Source organism: Phacochoerus africanus, chromosome 9 (assembly GCF_016906955.1).
Source record: "Phacochoerus africanus isolate WHEZ1 chromosome 9, ROS_Pafr_v1, whole genome shotgun sequence".
Classification (NCBI taxonomy): domain Eukaryota; kingdom Metazoa; phylum Chordata; class Mammalia; order Artiodactyla; family Suidae; genus Phacochoerus; species Phacochoerus africanus.
Genome location: NC_062552.1, coordinates 66,412,167 through 66,431,043, shown reverse-complemented (window position 1 = coordinate 66,431,043; position 18,877 = coordinate 66,412,167). Strand labels below are relative to the sequence as shown.

Below are 18,877 nucleotides of genomic sequence, written 5' to 3'. Positions count from 1 at the left end.
GCCCTCTGGCTAGTGTTGTCATCAGTCAACTCATACATGTATTTATTAAGCACTCCCCACCCACACCCCTGCAACACTTAATTGCTGCTTCCAGCCTACCCCCACCCCATCAAGCACTCTAAAGTGTAAACAACAAAACCCCAAAAGTGCCACAGGTGGGGCCATAAAAAAAAAAAAAACAACAAAGGGCCAAATGGATGTACCTTACATATTCCCTTTCCAGAAAAAGGCCACCTTGGTATAAACAGATTAGCTGATGGATGTGTGGAAAATTGTGTAGCTTTTTGCCTTGTATTTGCTATTTTTTTTAGCATTTACACAGCATCTTCACATTTCCAAAGCGCTGTACCAACATTTATTAATCCTCACAACAGCCCTGTGAGGTAGGTCAATTGCATCCTTTATTGTAGAGAAACAGGCAGAGATGTTGGGCAAACTTGTCCAAGGCCATAAGGGCAGTGGGTAAATGTACTTGCCCTGAATCCAGAAGCTAGAGCAATCCAACTCATGCTCACCTACTTGTGGGCATTGCAGGGGCATATCTCACCACTGAAGGTGACACAGGTGACAAAACAAGCTCTCAGCTAACACATACATCCACAATTCAAATGCACTGAGGAACGTCAATAAAAGAGAGAAACACTGACCAGCACACCAGCGAGGCAAGAGACAAGCAGTGGTTGAAGGCTAGAATCACAGCGACTAGCCCTGAGATCCAGGAAGGCCGCCTTCAGAATGGTTTGGGAAAAACTAGGAATCTACTGGAGGGGTGACCAACCCAAATGCCTATGGTTTACATGTAGGAGACAAGTTTAATGTTCATTCACATTAGAAAGTCCAATAATATGTTATGTTGCTACTGATAATTAGTATCTTTTTTTTTTTTTTTAAAGGACCAGGGGCATATGAAAAGTTCCCAGGCCAGGGACTGAATAGGAGCCACAGCTATGACTTATACCACAGTTGCAGCAACACTAGATCCTTAACCCAATGCACCATAGCAGGAACTCCTTAGTATCTTTTTGCATTGTAATTTTCACTCCAAATATTCCAACCTTTTCTCCACTGACAAGTGCTATTCCCTACAGCAGCCCTCTTTCTCTCTACGTACCAATCTATATACACTGGCCTTATGCTGCATGGTTAACTGCTTCAACTGGGGCAGGGTAGAAGCCTGGAAATCACAACAGACCATACTCTCTGCTCCTGTATTTTAGAAATAGCTGTCTTTGACCTGCCTCTGCCCAATTCTATCTTACAGGAAGTGCTGCAAGGACACAGAGAAGCAGTTCATTTTTTCGTAAAGTGATTGGTGAACTTGGTTCAATATGCCATTTTATTTTTATTTTTGGCCACACCCGCGGCATGAGGCAGTTCCCAGGCCAGGGATGAACCTGCACCACAGCAGAGACCCAAGGCACTGCAGGGAAAACTCAGGATCCTTAATCCTCTGTGCCACAAGGGAATTCCTCAATGTGCCATTAAAAAAAAAAACAAAACAAAAACTAAGACCTGCACTGTAAAGCAAAATACAGGAGTAGATTTATTACAGCTACTCCAAATTTAGAGTGATACAATGACCACAGAGTTAAAAACTATCACTGTTATCACTGTTTATTTGACAATAGTTGGTTTAGTCTACAAGTTTAAGGCAAACATACTAATGCATCTGCTTTTCTTCAGAAATCATACTTAAAAAGATTACATAAAGTCTGTCCCAAAACTTCTAAGAAATGTTCATTAATTAAAAATAAGTCTGATTAAGATGCTTTACCTGGATACAAGAGTGAACTAAGGTGGTTGGTGTACAATGTTTTTTTAAAACAAAATTTAAAAAAAGGTAATGGCAATCCTTAACTGGTTTGAACAATGTATTTTGAAACGGTTAAACGTCAGAAATTACTTAAATGTAAATAAGACTGGCAGCCATAAGGAATACTACTCATAAAATAAACACAGTTATAGAGGCTACTTGAAAAAGACTGAACTTTGGGCTTCTGAAGAGGAGTAGGGCATGATGACAGGCATCTGTCCAGGGTACAGGCACAGGTCCCACCACCTGCAATTGGCAGCACTCGTGGGAGGCAATGCTCCATTGTTTCTCAGAAAAAGGGAGGAGATGCACTTTGTCAGCTGTTTCTTTTGTTTCCAGTGAGCAGTAAAATGCCTAACATCATTAAGAAAAAAAATAGAATCTGAAGGAAGGCAGCCCTTTTTAACTGGAAGGTGGAGTATGGCTTATGTGTCTCCATTTAACACTGCCAGGCAGTTCTGCAGCAACTGTAGGTTACCCTAAAAAAGAAGGGAAAATAAACAACGAAGTTCAGGCAATTTGGAAGAGTCTTACTGAAAATATACAGTATTAGAAATCACTAACTTTATTTATTTTTGTCTTTTCTGGGGCCGTACCAGTGGTATATGGAGGTTTCCACGCCAGCGGTTGATTTGGAGTCATAGCCACCGGCCTATGCCAGAGCCACAGCAACACGGGATCTGAGCCGCGTCCGCAACCTACACCACAGCTCACGGCAATGCCAGATCCTTAACCCACTGAGCAAGGCCATGGATCGAACCCACAACCTCATGGTTCCTAGTCGGATTCATTAACGACTGCGCCATGACAGGAACTCCCCGGGAATCACTAACTTTAAATGTAAGATATCAGAGCTTTGAAAACAATAATTTATTATATGCAAATAAAAGTTTAAAAACATAAAACTATACAATTTGTTCCATGTATAATACTATTTTCCATATACCAGATTCTTTGGTAAATTTCCATCTATACCAATATTAATATTTTGAATTATCTGGCATGTTCTAATGAGGGTTATAAAATAACCCTCATTAATAATAAAAATAAAAGGAGTTCCCGTCGTGGCTCAGTGGTTAACAAATCCGACTAGGAACCATGAGGTTGCGGGTTCGATCCCTGGCCTTGCTCACTGGATTAAGGATCCAGTGTTGTTGTGAGCTGTGGTGTAGGTTGCTAACTCGGCTTGGATCTGACATTGCTGTGGCTCTGGCGTAGGCTGGCAGCTACAGCTCTGATTCGACCCCTAGCCTGGGAACCTCCATATGGTGCAGGAGCAGCCCTAGAAAAAGGAAAAAAATAAAATAATCTGAATACAGATTAAACTCTTGAACTATTCTCATTGTCTTTTTAGGGCTGCACCTGCAGCATATAGAAGTTTCCAGGGTAGGGGTCAAATCTGAGCTGCAGCCACTGGCCTACGCCACAGCCATAGCAACTTGGGATTCAAGTCACATCTGTGATTACACAGCTCATGGCAACACTGGATCCTTAACCCACTGGCAAGGCCAGGGTTCGAACCTGCATTCTCATGCATACTAGCCAGGCTTGCTACCGCTGAGCCACAGTGATAGTGGGAACTCCCAAACATTTTCTGATTGTAAGATAGCTTATCACATTCCCTTAGCCATTAAAATATACATTACCTTTATTTATAGTAGTTTTTATAAAAACATTTAGGACTTTTTTTTCTTTTTTTTTTTTGGCTGCACCCACAGCATTTGGAAATTCCCAGGCCAGGGACTGAACCCAAGCCACAGCAGTGACAATGTTGATTCCTTAACTGCTAGGCCAACATGGGACTCCAAAAATAATAAGATTTTATATATGAAAGTAATTATCTATATATCTATCTTTTTTAGGGCTGCACCCATGGCATATACAAGTGCCCAGACTAGGGGTAGAATTGGGAGCTGTAGCTGCTGGCCTACATCACAGCAACTCCAGACCCGAGCTGCATCTGTGTCCTACACCACAGCTCACGGCATCGCCAGATTCTTAACCCACTGAGTGAGGCAGGCATCAAACCCGCATCCTCATGGATACTAACTGGGTTTGTTACCACTGAGCCATAACAGGAACCTGAGGTTGTGCGTTCAATCCCTTTCCTTGTTCAGTGGATTAAGGATCTGGTGTTGCCATGAGCTGTGGTGTAGGTCGAAGACTCGGCTTGGATCCCGAGTTGCTATGGCTGTCATGTAGGCCGGCAGCTGTAGCTCCGAATGGACCCCTAGCCTGGGAACCTCCATATGCCTTGAGTGCGGCCCTAAAAAGCAAAAAAAAAAAAAAAAAGTCATATCTAAATGCTCATTTGTAAAACATGAACTGGCATCTAAATTCAGAGACATACATAAAAGCACAAATGAAGTACATTCAGGTTACATTAGTATATAAACAGGGAAGAAGGAAAACCCCCTCTTTAGAATAGAAAGTTAACTAACTTGTAGAAAGAATGATGGAATTAGAAAGTGACCACTTTGGGAGTTCCCGCTGTGGTGCAGCAGAAACAAATCCAACTAGAACTGATGAGGATGCGGGTTCAATCCCTGGGCTCTCTGAGTGGGTCAGGGATTCAGTGTTGTCCTGAGCTATGGTATAGGTTGCAGACATGGCTTGGATCCTGAGTTGCTGCGTTTGTGGTGTTGGCCAGGAGATGTAGCTCAGATTGGACCCCTAGCCTGGGAACCTCCATATGCCTTGGGTGTGGCCCTAAAAAGCAAAAAAAAAAAAAAAAAAAAGACCATCTGGCAATCATCATAACCACTATTTCAGGCAAAAATCGTGATAGATGCTAAAAACAATATGGGACTAAAATGCCAATACTGTAGCTATTAGCTATGTGCAGCTACATAATTAAAATTTGCTAATTAAAATTAAATAAAAACTCAGTTCCTCAATTGCACTATTCACATTTCAAATGTTCAATAGGCACACATGGATAGTGCCTACCATACTGGGGAGCACTGATTATAGAATAGTTCCACCATGGTACAAAGTCCTATTGGTCATGCTGGTTGAGTGATGGAGTATTTAACAGTCTCAAGTATCTCCCCACAGAACACTTAATTCCAACAGTCTCAAATATCTCCCCACAGAACACTTAATTCCATGGTGGCTAACTTTGCCACCGTGAAATCTGCAGACATCACTTTAAGCAAATGGTCAAAGTTATATATATAATCAACAGCATCTGCCTCCTGGCGTGATGCAATAAGAAAATCTGAACATCACTTCTGTGTGGTATTCCTGCCCAAAGTGGATAACCTAACCCCAGCAATTAAACAAACCTAAACTGAGGGACATTCTATAGGCCTGTGCTCTAGTGTGTCTAATGTGATGAAATACAAAGACTCAAGACCTTTTCCAAATTAAGTCTAAGACAACATGTGCACTGAATGGAACACATTCTCTTGAATTTCCTTTTGCCATTAATGATAGTGAGACAACTGGGGAAATGTGAATAAAGTCTCTGGATTAGATAACAGAATTATGTCAACATTAACTTCCTCATCTTTTTAATTGTATGGAGTATTTAAGAAAATAACCTGGTTTTAGGAAATTCACACTGAAATGTATAAGAGGGAAGAAGCATCACATCTGCAACTGACCCACATACAGTTTAAGCAAAATCAGTTGTGGAGTTCCCGCCATGGCACGATTGGGTTGTGGCATCTCTGGAGTGCTGGGATGCAGGTTCAATCCCTGGCCCAGCACAGCACAGTGGGTTAAGGATTTGGTGTGGCTGCAACTGCGGCTAGGTTGAAACTGCAGCTAGGATCTGATCCCTGACCCAGGAACTCCATATACCAAAGGGTGGCCAGAAAAAGAAAAAGGTGTAGAGCTCCTTGTGGTGCAGCGGGTTAAAGACCCAGTGCTGTCGCTGCAGCGGCTTGGGTCATTGCCGTTGGGGGAATTTGATCCCTGGCCTGGGAATCTCCACATGTTGTGAGAGCAGTGGGAAAAAAAAAAATGTGTTATAGGGGTGTGGTGTGTGTGTGTGTGTGTGTGTGTGTGTGTGTGAAAAGAGACAGGGAAGGAGAAGGACAAAGCAGATGTGATAATATGTACATTTGGGGAATCTTCGAGAAGACTATCCAGGGATTCTTTGTATTTTCCTTGCAACATTCCTAAAAGTCTAAAATTAAGTAAAATAAAACATTCAATATTTTTAGATGTTTAGGTTACTGTCAAATTTTTTTTGTGTGTGTGTGTCTTTTTGCCTTTTCTAGGGCTGCTCCCGAGGCACATGGCGGTTCCTAGGCTCAGGGTCTAATCAGAGCTGTAGCCACCAGCCTACACCACAGCCACAGCAGTGCAGGATCCGAACCACGTCTGCAACCTACACCACAGCTCACGGCAACACCAGATCCTCAACCCACTGAGCAAGGCCAGGGATCAAACCCGCAACCTCATGGTTCCTAGTCGGATTCGTTAACCACTGTGCCATGATGGGAACTCCAGGTTACTGTCAATTTTTTGGCTAGTATCAGAACTATGACAAATGACTTTGTGCCTGGCTATAGTTATGAAATTATCTTCTTACAAGTATGCAGAAGTTCCCAGGCCAGAGATTGAGCTCATGTCACAGTAGTGACAATGCCAGATCCTTAACCTGCTGTGCCTTAAGGGAGCTCCTGGGGAATTTTGAATACATTTAAAATTTTCAGTCCCTTTGACAAAAAATGGCAAATGCTAAAATATAATTTTATGTGGCACTTTTAGTAAGGAAGATTTTTAAGATTCTGTTTCCTTTTTTTGTGTGTGTGTGCCCATGGCATATGGAAGTTCCCAGGTCAGGGATCAAACCAGTGTCACAACAATGACCTGAGCTGCTGCAGTGACAACACCAGGTACTTAACCCACTGTGCCACAAGGGAATTCCTAAGAATCTCTATTTTTAAAATTACTATAAGGTTTCATGACTGTCTATTTTTAAATTATAAGTCACTTAAATTATTAAATCTTTAATATGACACTACCTTTGCATGCTTCAGTTCTAACTCTGCCAGTTCCACTAAATTTTTCCTGAATGCAGCAACTCTTCTTGTCTTAAAATCTATAAGTTCTGTGAACAAAACAAATTAGGATTAATTATTTACATAACAGTCTAAAACATGCCTTATGATTAAAGGTTATTATAAGAGTACCTTGTTTTGCAGATTCAGATATTTTTTCAAATTTCTGACAACATAATTGTTGGGATGTTTCAGCCTGCAGAACATCTTTATTTTTCGCTCTTGCTTTATCCAGTGCTTTATTAGCATTTTCATAATCCACTAGTGACCTAGATCTTCGATAGAGGAGATCCTATAAAAACAGTATGCTTCACGGTAATAAATGCTGCATGTTTCTAGCAGTTACCCTCAACCACCCCCACCCAATCATCATCAGAGCTAACACATATACAGTGAATGCCACATGTCAGTTACTCTTCTAAAGGGCTTTTGGTAACAGTTTTATTGAGATATAATTCACATCACCATATAAGTCATTTAAAATGCACAATTCAATAGTTTGTAGTATGCTCAGAGTTGTGTAACCACCACTATAATCAATTTTAAAACATTTTCATCACTCAAAGAAATCCAGATCTATTAGCAGTTGTTCTCCATTTCCTCCCTACCCCCACCTCCAGCCACAGAAAACCATTAATCTGTTTTCTGTCTCTACAGATTTGCCTATTCCAAATATTTCATTAAAAAAAGGAATCATACAGGGAGTTCCTGCTGTGGCTCAGTGGTAACAAACCCAACTGGTATCCATGAGGATGCAAGTTTGGCCCCTGGCCTTGCTCAGTGGGTTAAGTATCTGGTGTTGCCATGAGCTCTGGTATAGGTTGCAGATATAGCTTGGATCTGGCATTGCTGTGGCTGTGGTGTAGGCCAGCAGCTTCAGCTCCAACTGGACCCCTAGCCTGGGAACTTTCATATGCCATGGGTTTGGTCCTAAAAAGACAAAAAGAAAAAAGTAAACAGATATGGAAGAAAGAAACAAAACTCTCATTTGACAGATGACATGGCTGTTTACAAAGAGAAAACTCTTTGAATTAATAAATGAGTATAATTAAGTTTTAGGAGATAACAGCAAACAAAAGAAACTTGCTTTCTTATATTTCAGCAATGAATAAATTAAATTTTAAATTAAAAACACAATACTATTGGGAGTTCCCATCGTGGCTCAATGGTTAATGAATCCGACTAGGAACCATGAGGTTGAGGGTTTGATCCCTGGCCTTGCTCAGTGGGTTAAGGATCTGGCATTGCCATGAGCTGTGGTGTAGGTTGCAGACGCGGCTCGGATCCCGCATTGCTGTGGCTGTGGCGTAGGCCAGTGGCTACAGCTCCGATTAGACCCCTAGCCTGGGAACCTTCATGTGAGTCGGGAGCAGCCCTAGAAAAGGCAAAAAGACAAAAAAAAACAAACAACAAACAACAACAAAAATACCATTATTAATTACTACTCCAGAAAATGAAATAATCAGGTATTAATCTAACAAAGTATGCATAACTTTTGAGGAAAACTATACAACTGTGATAAAAGAAATCAAAGAAGAACTCAATAAATGGAAAGACATTCCATGTTCATGGATGGAGATTCAATATTGTCAAAATCAGTTCTTTTCAAATTGACCTATAAATTCTGACAAGTTATTTTGTAAACATTAACAAATTGATTCTAAAGTTTGTGCAGAGAGGGAAAAGAGAGAGAATAACTAACATGATGATAGTGAAAGAGACGAACAGAGTCAGAGGACTGACACTTCCTCATTTAAGCCTTACCACAAAGCTACAGCAATCGTGTAGTGGTGGTGAAGAAGCAGACAAACAGATCAATAGAACAGAATGAGAGCCTAGAACTAGACTCACACAAATGAGTGATCTTTTGACAAAAAAGCGAAGGCAATACAATGGAGAAAAGATAACCTTTTTAACAAATGGTGCTGAGAGACCTGTATGTGAACATGCAAATAAATAAATTTATACAGTCTTTACATTCTTCACAAAAATTAAGTCAAAATGGATCACAGACCTAAATGTATAATGCAAAACACAGGAGAAAATCCAGATGACCCTGGGCTTGTTGATGACTTTTTAGATAGAACACTGAAGGGATGATCCAAGAAAGAAATAACTGATAAGTTGGACTTCATTAAAAATAAAAATTTCTTGGAGTTCACTGGTAGCTAAAGCAGGTTAGGGATTCAGTGTTGTCACTGCTGTGGTTTGGGTTGTGGTGTGGCATGGATTCGATCACTGGCCCAGGAATTCTGCATGCTGAGGGTATGGTCAAAAAACCCCCAAAAAACTAAAAATTTCTGCTGCAAGAAAAGCCACCAAGGAGTTCCTGTTGTGGCTCAGCAGAAATGAATCTGACTAGCATGAATGAAGACACAGGTTCTACCCCTGGCCTTGATCAGTGGGTTAAGGATCCAGCATTGTCGTGAGCTGTGGTGTAGGTTGCAGACGTGGCTCGGATCCTGCGTTGCTGTGGCTCTGGTGTAGGCTGGTGGCTACAGCTCCGATTAGACCCCTAGCCTGGGAACCTCCGTATATCACAGGTGTGGCCCTGTAAAGCAAATAAATAAATATTAAAAAAAAAAAAAAACCCAAAACCCCAAACAGACAGGGAGTTCTCTTGTGGTGCAGTGGATTAAGGATCTGGCATTGTCACTGCAGTGGTTTGGGTCACTGCTGTGGCTTGGGTTCAATCCCTGGTCTGGGAACTTCCATATGCTGCAGGTGGGGGAAAAAACCCCAAACCACAACAACCTCCCCATCCCAAACTCCAGACACCTCACCACAGAAAACACAAAGACGGCAAATAAACTTGTGAAGAGATGCTTCACATCAAATGCCATCAGGGAAAAGCAAATTAAAACAAGGTAACACTCTAAGCCTGTTACAATGGCCCAAATCCACAATTCTGACTATGCCAAATGCTGGTGAGAATGTGAAGTAACAGGTGAACTCTCATTCATTGCTGGTGCGAATGCAGTGAGACAGCCGCTTTGGAAGACAGTTTGGAAGAACTAAACACGCTCTTACCAAATGATCCAACAATTGTGCTGCTTTGTATTTATTACTAAAAGGGGTTGAAAACTTACGTCCACACAAAAACCTGCACACCATATTTATAGCAGCTTTATTCATAATCATTAAAACTTAGAAGCAACCAAGATGCCCTTCGGTAGGTCAGCATATTCAGGAGGATAAATACACTTGGTGTATCAAGGCAAAAGAATGTTACTCAGTGCTGAAGAGAAATGAGCTATCAAGCCATGAAAAGACTTAGAGGAAACGTAAATGCACATTTCTTTTTTTTATTTTTAGGGCCGTACCTGCGGCATATGGAGGTTCCCAGCCTAGGGGTCAAATCAGAGCCGTAGCAGCTGGCCTACACCACAGCCATAGCAACATCAGATCCAAGCCAAGTCTTTGACCTACACCACAGCTGAAAGCAAGGCCAGATCCTTTACCCACTAAGCGAGGTCAGGGATTGAACCTATGTCCTCATCAATGCCACTTAGATTGTTTCTGCTGAGCCACGAGAACTCCCGTAAATGGACATTTCTAAGTGAAGAAGCCAATGTGAAAAGACCCAACTATATGAAAAGGCAAACTAGGGAAGGCAGGAATTTCTGTCGTGGCTCAGTGGTTAACGAATTGGACTAGGAACCATGACGTTGTGGGTTTGATCCCTGGCCTCACTCAGTGGGTTAAGGATCCAGCGGTGCTATGAGCTGTGGTGCAGGTCACAGACATAGCTCGGATCCTGCATTGCTGTGGCTGTGATGTAGGTCGGCAGCTACAGCTCTGATTAGTCTCCTAGCCTGGGTGCCTCCATGTGCTGCAGGAGCGGCCCTAGAAAAGGCAAAAAGACCAAAAAAAAAAAAAAAAAAACTAGGGAAGGAAATTACAAAATCAATGGGGGATAGGAGGAAGGTGAATGAATAGCTGGAGCACAGAGGATTTTTAAGGCAGTGAAACTATTTTGTATGATACTTAATGATAGATACATGTCATTATACATTTGTCCGAAGCTCAAGAAAGTATAAGACCAAGAGTGAATGCTAATGTGAACTAAAGTCTTTATCACTGGGCTTCTTTCACTCAGCAAAGTTATCTTGAGAGTAATCCATTTTGTTGTGTGCATACATAGTTTATTCCTTTTTATTGGCCAAGTAGCATTCCTTTATATGAATATACCACAATCTGTTTATCCATCCACCTCTTCACTGGTAGACACTTGGATTGTTGCCAGTTTTCAGCTATCACAAATATAGCTGCTATGAACATCTGTGGAAACACATAGTTTCAAATACCTAGGACTAAAATGACTGGATCATATAGTAGATGTATGTTTATGAAATTGCAAAACTTTTCCAAAGTATTGTATCATGGTCCCACTAACGGTGTGTGACAATTCCAGTTGCTATAATTTTTTTTTTTTTTTTACTTTTTAGGCCTGCACCGGTGGCATATGGAAGTTTTAAGGCTAGGGGTCAAATTGGAGCCACAGCTACCAGCCTATTCCACAGCCATAGCAACTCGGGATCTGAGCCATGCCTGCAACCTACACTACAGCTCACAGCAACATCGGATCTTTAACCCACTGAGTGAGGCCAGGGATCAAACCTGAGTCCTCATGGATGCTAGTGGGGTTCATTACCACTGAGCCATGACAGGAATTCCCCGTTGCTATAATTTTTGCCAGAATGTTTAATTTTAGCCATTCTTTTTTTGTCTTTTTTTGCTATTTCTTGGGCCGCTCCCGCGGCATATGGAGGTTCCCAGGCTAGGGGTCTAATCGGAGCTGTAATCTCCGGCCTACGCCAGAGCCACAGCAACGCAGGATCCGAGCCACGTCTGCAACCTACACCACAGCTCATGGCAATGCCGGATCGTTACCCCACTGAGCAAGCGCAGGGACCGAACCCGCAACCTCAGGGTTCCTAGTCAGATTTGTTAACCACTGCGCCACGAAGGGAACTCCTAATTTTAGCCATTCTAATTACGGTGTGTGGTGATACCTCAAAACAGTTTTAATTCTCACAGTTAAATTTCAATTTTTTTTCTTGTAGTTACTAAAACATTTGGATTTACTTTTATTTGATTATTATTTTTTAAAAATAATAATTCCTTTGTTTTTGTCTTTTCTAGGGCTGCACACACAGCATATGGAGGTCCCCAGGCTAGGGGTCTGTGGCCTCCGGCCTACACTGGAGCCACAGAAATGGGGCATCCGAGCCACGTCTGCGGCCCACACCAAGTTCACGGCAATGCCGGATCCTTAACCCGCTGAGCGAGGCCAGGGATCGAACCTGCAACCTCATGGTTCCTGGTCAGATTTGTTAACCACTGAGCCATGACAGGAACTCCTGGATTTACTTTTAAAGCCATGTTCTAAAAAGTTATCTATTGACAACTATACATTATAATAAAACAATAAATTTAAAATCTTCAAAAGTTAATTTTATCCCTGCTCAGCCAGTGTAAGTAGTTTATAAGATAGTCTGATTTAAAATAATTTGATATGGACAGTGTATCTGTAAGTACTTAAGTCCTCAAAGTTAAAAGGGTTATTTATAATTTGATAAGGAATAAGTGTTCAAAGCACCACTGATCAGATGGGAATTTTCTGTATAACATCTCAATTCATAAATTAACACAGAATTTGGCATATCTGAGCCACTAAGTTCTCAGTGCTTTTTGGATACTTTTGTTAAACACTTTTCTTTTTTTCTTTTTTCTTTGGCTATGCCAAGGCATAGGGAAGTTCCTGGGCCAGAGCTCAAAGCTGCACCATAGCAGCAACCCAAGCCACTGCAGTGACAGCACTGGACCCTTACCCCACTGCGCCGCAAGAGAACACCTAAACACTTTATTTGATTAGTAAGTTTTAGTTCTGTACACAGATTTCCAAAAAGAAATTTGAGAAGCCTTAAAATACTCCCGCTGTGGCAAAAACGGTATTGGTGGCGTCTTGGAAGTGCAGGGACCCAGGTTCAATCCTCAGCCTGGCGCAGTGTGTTAAGGATCCAGTGTTGCCTCAGCTGTGGCTTAGGTCAAAGCTATGGCCCAGATCTGATCCCTGGCCTGGGAACAGCCAAAAAAGAAAAAGAAAAACAAAAAAAATCCTTATTTTATGGCTCTCTCACCTTCAATAGAGGACTTAGATAAACTAAATTAGGAATCCTTTAGCTGTACAACTGGTATTTGGGAGTTTTACTTTTGTTTTTGCAGGCACTTTACCTGGTTAAATATACTAAATTCAACTAAAAAAAAAGTTCCAAACTGTATCAGAAGTTTAGAGAAAACTTTTATGTGAGGTTCCCTGACCTACAAACTACCTATAAAGGAAGAAAAAGAAAATTCACACTGGAAAATATAATTTAAAATCAAGAGACAGGAGTTCCTGTTGTGGCTCAATGGTAATGAACCCAGCTAGTATCCATGAGGATGTGGATTAAATCTCTGGCTTCTCCTGGGTTAAAGCATCTGGCGTTTAAACAAAACAAAACAAAACAAATACCAATCAAGAGATAAATCATCTTTAACAATCTTAAGTGTGGAGTTCCCACTGTTGCTCAGCAGATTAAGAGCCCAACTAGTATCCATGAGGATGTGGGTTCAATTCCTGGCCTCATGGCATTTTCAAGAGCTGTGGTGTAGGTCGCAGATGTGGCTTGGATCTGGTGTTACTGTGGCTGTGGGGTAGGCTGGCATCTGCTGCTCCGTTTTGACTCCTAGCCGAGAACTTCCTATGCCACAGGTCCGGCCCTAAGAAGAAAAACAACAACAACAACAACAAAAACAACCTTAAAGTCTAACAGCCTTTAAAGAGATGATGCCTTTTTATAAAACAGCGAATTTTTTATTATTTTATTTTTTGTCTTTTTGCCATTTCTTGGGCCACTCCTGCAGCATATGGAGGTTCCCAGGCTAGAAGTCTAATCAGAGCTGTAGCTGCCGGCCTACACCAGAGCCACAGCAAAGCGGGATCCAAGCTGAGTCTGCAACTTACACCACAGCTCATGGCAACACTGGATCCTTAACCCACCGAGCAAAGCCAGGGATCGAACCCGAAACCTCATGGTTCCTCGTCGGATTTGTTAACCACGAGCCACGACGGGAACTACGACGGGAACTCCTAAAAAAGACCGTTTTTTAAAAACAATGAATACATTACCTTAGCAGCTTGAGATTCTCTTAAGTAATATTTTAAAAGGTCAGAAAGTTTGAGGTCCTCATCAGCTGACACTCGTGCTTCTATTTTCTGAAAAAGGGAAAAAACTGGGATTTAATCAATCTTTATATACTACATCCAGTGTTTTCTTTATTTCTTTCTTTCTTTTTTTTTTTTTTTGCTTTTTCGGGCAGAACCTGCAGCATATAGAAGTTCTCAGGCTAGGGGTCAAATCAGAGCTATAGCTGCTGGCCTACGCCACAGCCACAGCAACACAGGATCCGAGCCACATCTGTGACCTCACCACAGCTCACAGCAACACCAGATCCTTAACTCACTGAGAGAGGCTAGGGATTAAACCTGCAACCTCATGATTACTAGTTGGATTCATTTCTGCTGCGCCACAACAGGAACTTTCAGTGTTTTCTTTTTTTTTTTGGTCTTTTGTTGTTGTTGCTATTTCTTGGGCCGCTCCCGCGGCATATGGAGGTTCCCAGGCCAGGGGTTGAATCGGAGCTATAGCCACCGGCCTACGCCAGAGCCACAGCAACGCGGGATCCGAGCCACGTCTGCAACCTACACCACAGCTCACGGCAACGCCGGATCGTTAACCCACTGAGCAAGGGCAGGGACCGAACCGCAACCTCATGGTTCCTAGTCGGATTTGTTAACCACTGCGCCACGACGGGAACTCCAGTGTTTTCTTAATTATTGTAAAAAAAACAAAAACAACAACAAAAAAACCACAACGTTATAAAAGTAACTATAGTTATCAATTCCTATTTAATCTAAGTCTCCTTCCCTCCTTCTATTGGCCTGTTACTTTTCTTTGTAACTGACAAAAAACTAATAGAAAAAAAAATGAGATCAAACAAAATTAGTGAATTTACAGGACTCTGATTTGACTCAAGTTCTTGGCTGTAATGAGTTTCAATATCATCTTTCAGTTTCACTTCTATTTTCTCTCTATTCATTTCAACAGCAACTGCTACGTACACATGACTATAAAGTAATAAAGGCTGGCGAGAGTAGTAGACTACCAATTCTCCTGCTGCAGATAATGTTTTGACATTGTTTTCTGGTTAACAAAATGTGCCTGAAGAGACCAAAGAGTAATAAACAGATGTGGGTATCAGTCTGAGTTGGGATGAAGTTGGAAAGTAGCCATGTCAGACTAAAAAGATAAGAACTCTTCATTCAGTCTAAAGAGAGAAAGGATAAAGAAGAATGTACTGTCAACTAAATACAACAAGGGGACCTCCCATTGTGGCTCAGCGGAAATGAATTCAACTAGGAAGGAACCATGAGGTTTCTGGTTCAATCCCTGGCCTCGCTCAGTGGGTTAACGATCTGGTGTTGCTGTGAGCTGTGGTATAGGTCTCAGACACAGCTCGGATCTGGCGTTGCTGTGACTGTGCCATAGGCCAGCAGTTACAGCTCTGACTGGACCCCTAGCCTGGGAATCTCCATATGCCTCGGGTGCGGCCCTAAAAAAAAAGACAAAAAAACCCATAACCCCCCCACCCCCAAACAACATGGGAACCTTGTTTGGATCCTGACTCAAACAACGTCCACCATAAAAAGCCATTTATGAGACAACTGGGAATGTCTATACACTAGGTATTGATGACACTAGGGGGATAACATAATTGTATTGTCATATTAAAATTGATTCTTTTAAAAAGAGAGAGAGATGTGAACAAAGGGCAAAAAACAATATGTACTTGGAATAAAAGAAATTTAATGTAGCAAATATTAATATTTAAAAAATCTGAGTGACACACGTGCAGGAATTCTTTGTACTATTCTTGCAACTTTTCTGTAAGTCTGAAATTGCTGTGAAAATAAAAAGTTAAAAAAAAAAAACCTACATATTCATCAGAATGACTAAAAGAAAAAAGATACCAAATATTACAACTTTGTGCAGCAGCCCTATGCTCACGTTCATTCTAGTGAGAATGTAAGTTGGTACAATTACTTTTGGAAACAGTTTGCAGTATCCACAAAAAATTTTCACATGGATAGCCTATGACCCACTGGGTCCCCCCCTAATTATATACACACAACAGAAATGCACATTTATGTTCAGATGAAGATAAGAATGGTCTTAAGCAGTACTCTTTGTAAAGAGAGCCAAACTAGAAACTATCCAAATGCCTACCAGTAGAACAGCCTACACCACAGCCACAGCAACATCAGATCCAAGCCATGTCTTCGATCTACACCATAGCTCACGGCAGTGCTGGATCCTTAACCTACTGATGAAGGCCAGGGATCAAGCCTGTGTCCTCATGGATGCTGGTCAAATTCATTTCTTCTGGGCCACAACAGGAACTCTGTTGGGCCCTTTTAAATACAGTTCCTCTCCTTCCATTAAGAAGTAGGGTATGTGGAGTTCCCTTCGTGGCGCAGCAGAAACAAATCTGACTAGGAACCACGTGGGTTCGATCCCTGTTCTCGCTCAGTGGGTTAAAGATCTGGCGTTGCAGTGAACCGGGGTATAGGCTGCAGATGCAGCTTGGATCTGGCATTGCTGTGCTGTGACACAAGCCGGCAGCTGTAGCTCCGATTCAACCCCTAGCCTGGGAACCTCCACATGCTGTAGGTGCGGCCCTAGAAAAGACAAAAAGACAATCAATCAATCAATCAATCAATAGATAGCAAAAAAACAAAAAACAAAAAACAAAAGTAGGGTATGTGTCCTTTCCCCTTGAACCTGGGGTCTAAGACCACCAGCGAGGCTATGCCAATGTTCAGACTCAGGCCTTTATGGAACTAGCAGCTTCCACTTCCCATCACTAGGGATGCTCGCTTTTGGAATCTTTTCACCACACTGTGAAGAAGTCTAAGCAGCTCCATGGAAAGCCACATGTAGGTGTTAGAGCTAATAGCCCTAGGAGAAGTTCCAGCTGATAGCCAGTATCAATCCTCAGACATGAGCGCCTTCAGATGATTCCAGGCCCTGGCCTTCCTATCCCCCGCCCATTGAGGCTTTAGACACCTTAGATCAGAGACAAGCCATCTCTGCTGTGCCCTTTCTGAGCTCCTGAACTAAAGAGTTCACCAGCATAATAAAATGGCTGCTGTTTAAAGCTATAGATTTTAGGGTGGTTTGTTACACAGCAATAATAACCAGAACAACATGCAATTACTAAAGGAAATAAGAATTGCGGGGCTAAAAAAAAAGTATCACCCAGATCTCCTCATGAGAAATGCTTGCTTCAAGGAGCATAGTTGACTTATAGCTCCAACTGCAATACTTCTGGATCTGGAACCATGTTCATAGCAAGGTTATGTTCTATCTTCCCCTCCTGGCCCCCACTGCACCCAGCCAATGACAGAGCACAGGCCCTCATACCAGCTCACTCCTGCCTGATGCACAACTCCTCTAACGGGCAGCTCTGGCTCAGGGAGGTCCCTCTGACACAGACAAAGCTTTCTTAGAAGTGTGCTATGCTCTGAACCTCTTTCTACCCAGCCCTCCTTCCTCCTCCTCTTCTTTCGCAGGTGCAGACCTGCACTATGATCTGAAGCCTCCTCCTGTCTACTCCTGCTCCTACCTCTTTGTTCTTCACAATAAATCCCTTGTACATCTAATCCCAACTTAACACCTGCTTCTTCTTCTTCTTTTTTTTTTTTGTCTTTTTGCCATTTCTTGGGCCGCTCCTGCAGCGTGTGGAGGTTCCCAGGCTAGGGGTCGAACCGGAGCTGTAGCTGCTGGCCTACGCCAGAGCCACAGCAACGCAGCATCCGAGCCGAGTCTGCCACCTACACCACAGCTCACAGCAATGCCAGATCCTTAACCCACTGAGCAAGGCCAGGGATCAAACCCGCAACTTCATGGTTCCTAGGTGGATTCATTAACCACTGAGCCACGACAGGAAATCCCAACACCTGCTTCTGAAAGAACTGATACATAAAGCTATTTTTAAAATGATCCCTATTCTTTTGATGTAAACACGCACATAAATACAACAACTGCATCTTCTCAGAAAACCGTCACTGGTACAAATATCAAAAGCAGAATAATGGGCTATACCGACCCAGTATAACATTTACATACTTAAGAACTTTTTCCTTTGTGAGAGAATATCTCCTTTTCTTCCACTTGTCTCTACTACACATAATTCAACTGACAAGGTCATGATAAAATCAGATTTCTACAATGGACTAGCCAACACCACTCTAAGTACCACTAAACATCTAATAAATATTTTCACTACTCTGTTGACTGATTAAAGTGTTAAGGTTTTTTGTTTGTTTTTTTGCTTTTTAGGGCTGCACCCACAGCAGATGGAAGTTCCCAGGCTAGGGGTCAAACTGGAGCTACAGCTGCCAGCCTACACCACAGCCACAGCAACGTGGGATCTGAGCTGCATCTTGACCTACACCAAAGCTCACAGGCAGCGCCAGATCCCCGACCCAATGAGTGGAGCCAGGGACCAAACCCACATCTTCATGGACACTAGTCAGATTCATTTCCGCTGTGCCATGACAGGAAGTCCCAAATGTGTTAAATATTTTTTAATGATCATAATGACCATAAACAATATGATTCCTGAAAACCAAGACTACATCAGTATTAAATTACTACTACTATGAATGTAAGTTTTCTGTGGTTGTATACTTGCCTTATATTGTTATAACTCACTTTTAAACCAGTGTGTCATGAGGGGATTGAAAGTAATGTAATGCTTGGTAAAGTTACAACGAATCCAAGACTTTCTTTTAGCTTACAAAGCTCCAGGATAGATGATTCTTCATAAAAACAAATCCAGTCTCCTAATGAACAAATTTTCTGATCAAGAATATGAGCTTTTATACATATACCAAAATGCAATAACAAAAACTGAGTTTCTTAAAAAACTCTCGTATTTT

The 18,877-nt window shown here is 41.9% G+C and overlaps 1 protein-coding gene across 3 annotated transcripts in view; it reads right to left on the bottom strand.

The window, feature by feature from the left end:
- Positions 1-332: 332 nt before the first annotated feature.
- The window catches only part of SNX6 (sorting nexin 6), a 49,149-nt gene continuing 30,604 nt past the window's right edge, over positions 333-18,877 (bottom strand). For all 3 annotated transcript variants that reach the window (XM_047795320.1, XM_047795322.1, XM_047795323.1), the window contains 4 exons: positions 14,003-14,089; positions 6,961-7,120; positions 6,793-6,878; positions 333-2,292 (listed from right to left, as the gene is read on the bottom strand). In XM_047795320.1, the coding sequence (XP_047651276.1) occupies positions 2,239-2,292; positions 6,793-6,878; positions 6,961-7,120; positions 14,003-14,089 (387 nt within the window). In that variant the 3' untranslated portion in view covers positions 333-2,238. The remainder of the gene's footprint in view (positions 2,293-6,792; positions 6,879-6,960; positions 7,121-14,002; positions 14,090-18,877) is intronic.